This window comes from Myotis brandtii, unplaced genomic scaffold (assembly GCF_000412655.1).
Source record: "Myotis brandtii unplaced genomic scaffold, ASM41265v1 Scaffold36103, whole genome shotgun sequence".
Taxonomy (NCBI): domain Eukaryota; kingdom Metazoa; phylum Chordata; class Mammalia; order Chiroptera; family Vespertilionidae; genus Myotis; species Myotis brandtii.
The window spans coordinates 1-2,130 of record NW_005340479.1 but is presented as its reverse complement, the minus strand read 5'-3'; the positions used below and the strand labels follow the sequence as shown (position 1 = coordinate 2,130).

General features: G+C 49.9%; 1 protein-coding gene across 1 annotated transcript; it reads right to left on the bottom strand.

Moving 5' to 3' along the window:
* Window positions 1–12: 12 nt before the first annotated feature.
* Window positions 13–1,920, bottom strand: LOC102257229 (the record flags this gene model as incomplete). Its single annotated transcript, XM_005853079.1, has 1 exon — window positions 13–1,920. A coding segment is annotated over one exon (1,908 nt), but the record flags the coding sequence as incomplete, so codon positions are not given.
* Between the last annotated feature and the right edge of the window lie 210 nt (window positions 1,921–2,130).

The window sequence follows — 2,130 nt, the reverse complement described above, 5'->3', positions numbered from 1 at the left end:
CCAGTAACAAGCGGAGAGTGAAGATGTGATCTGAACAACCCCGACCAGGACGAAAACCAGCTTGTTCCTCGCGGATATTCTGTTCACGTGCTCGACTGAGTCTGCGAAGTATGATGGAGGCCAAAATCTTGGACGCGACTGGAAGAAGACTAATCCCTCGATGATTATTGCATACGTTACGTAGACCCTTTTTAAAGATGGGAATGATGTCAGCCATACCCCATTCTGACGGAACAAATTCGCTTGACCACACCTTCTGAAGAAGGGATGTGAGCTCCTTGATAAGGATAGGACCCCCATCTTTAAAAAGAGCCGGAGGGAGTTCGTCTGGGCCAGGTGATTTGTGGCGCTTCAAAAGTCGAAGCTCGTTAGAAACTTCGGTTTCTGTTGGTGGTGAAACATCCACAGACCATGGAACATTCTGTGTGCTGGATGACAAGGTCAACGGCGCTGAAGGCCAGTTGAACTGCTGTTCGAAGTGTTCCGCCCAACGTTCGAGTCGCCGTTGTAAATTGTGAATTGGCGCACCATCTACCTCACAGATCGTCTCACTTACAGCAGGCATTTTTCCACCAGTGGCTCGGATGAGCTGGAACAACTTTCGATGGTTACCACACATGGCAGCCTGTTCCAGCTCAGTCGCGCGTTGTTCCCACCAGGCCTCCCGATCTTGGCGGAGATGCGCTTTGAGTTCCGCGTTTGTAATTTTGCGGATAGAATTGTACTCGCTGCCGGAAGGAATGTTCCGGCGAGCGTCGAGAAGTTCCAGAGATCGAGCGGAGATCCAGTGTTTTACAGCACGCTTTGTGAAGCCGCAAACAGCGATTGCGGACTTGTACATTGCACTACGGATATGGCTCCAGTGTGCATCAACGTCTGGGGTTGCGACAACTGCAAGCCTGGAAGCTAGCACTTTTTGGTATTTTTCGAGCATTTGTGGATCGGCAAGTTTCTCAGCATCGATCCGTTTCCGGTTACGTTTTGGGCAACCACCAAAACGCAATGCAAACCGAGCGTATAACAGTGCGTGATCAGATGAAAGGCAGGTGCTCCATATTGATTTACAGTCAGTTATGCAGCCTCGCCAACGATAGCTGATGGCGATGTGGTCGATTTGAGTCCACGATTGACCAGGTGTTGAAGGTCTCCAGGTGGCACGTTGACGCCATGAACGTCGAAAATTGGTACTCGACAGAAACAGACCGTGGTCTGCACAAAAATGCAAGAGGCGTTCGCCATTGTCTGTTCGATGAGAACCATGAGTATGTCTACCACCAAGTTCACGTTCATCAGCCGCTAATCTACCCAATTGTGCGTTCAAGTCTCCTGCAAGTACCACAATGTCTGTGCGACGCTTTTTGTGGAGGAGTTCGGTGAGGCGTTCGTAGAATTCATCTTTGACTGCATCCGAGCTGCAGTCTGTGGGAGCATAAGCAGAGATAACAAACAAACATCGTTTGGTACGCTCTTGTTTCGAGGGTTTCACCGAGGTCTCCAGTCGAACCGCACAGAGTCTGCTATTGATTGGGATCCATTCAACCAAGGCATTCTCTGCACGTGCGCTTAACGCAATTCCCACTCCGGCCACTCCAGCCGCTTGAGCAGGTGTGTCCCCGGATAAGCGCAATGTAAACGAGCTTTTTGAATCGACAGACGGAGAGGTGAGCTGCAGTACAGTACAAGAGTCTTGAATTCGGGTCTCGGATAGACAACAAACATCGATGGCGAGAGTCTCCAAAGTGCGAGCGAGAGCTGCCTGTGATCCAATCTGCATAAGGGTTCGGACGTTGAAGGCGGCTAACGTAAGCTGAGAGCGAGGAGCTAGTAGGGACTTGTCAATACATTGAGAATTACGCTTAATTGGAATCTTTTTGCATTCCAGGTGGAAACCTTCGTCCCGAGTGACACATGTGCCAAGTCCTGAAAGTGAAGGGGGGTGACCGAGAATGGGAGGGTTGACTAAACGGTCGATGAAAAAATCAGAGGATACTAAGTGGGGTGGGGAAGTCATAAAAGAATAAAACGGGGATGGCTTAGTTGGACGAGAAAGAGAGTCTTGTGAAGATAAGGTGTGTATTTGTTGTGCGGGCAGGATACTTTCCGGGTGCCCAAACCGAGAAAGGGGTTTTT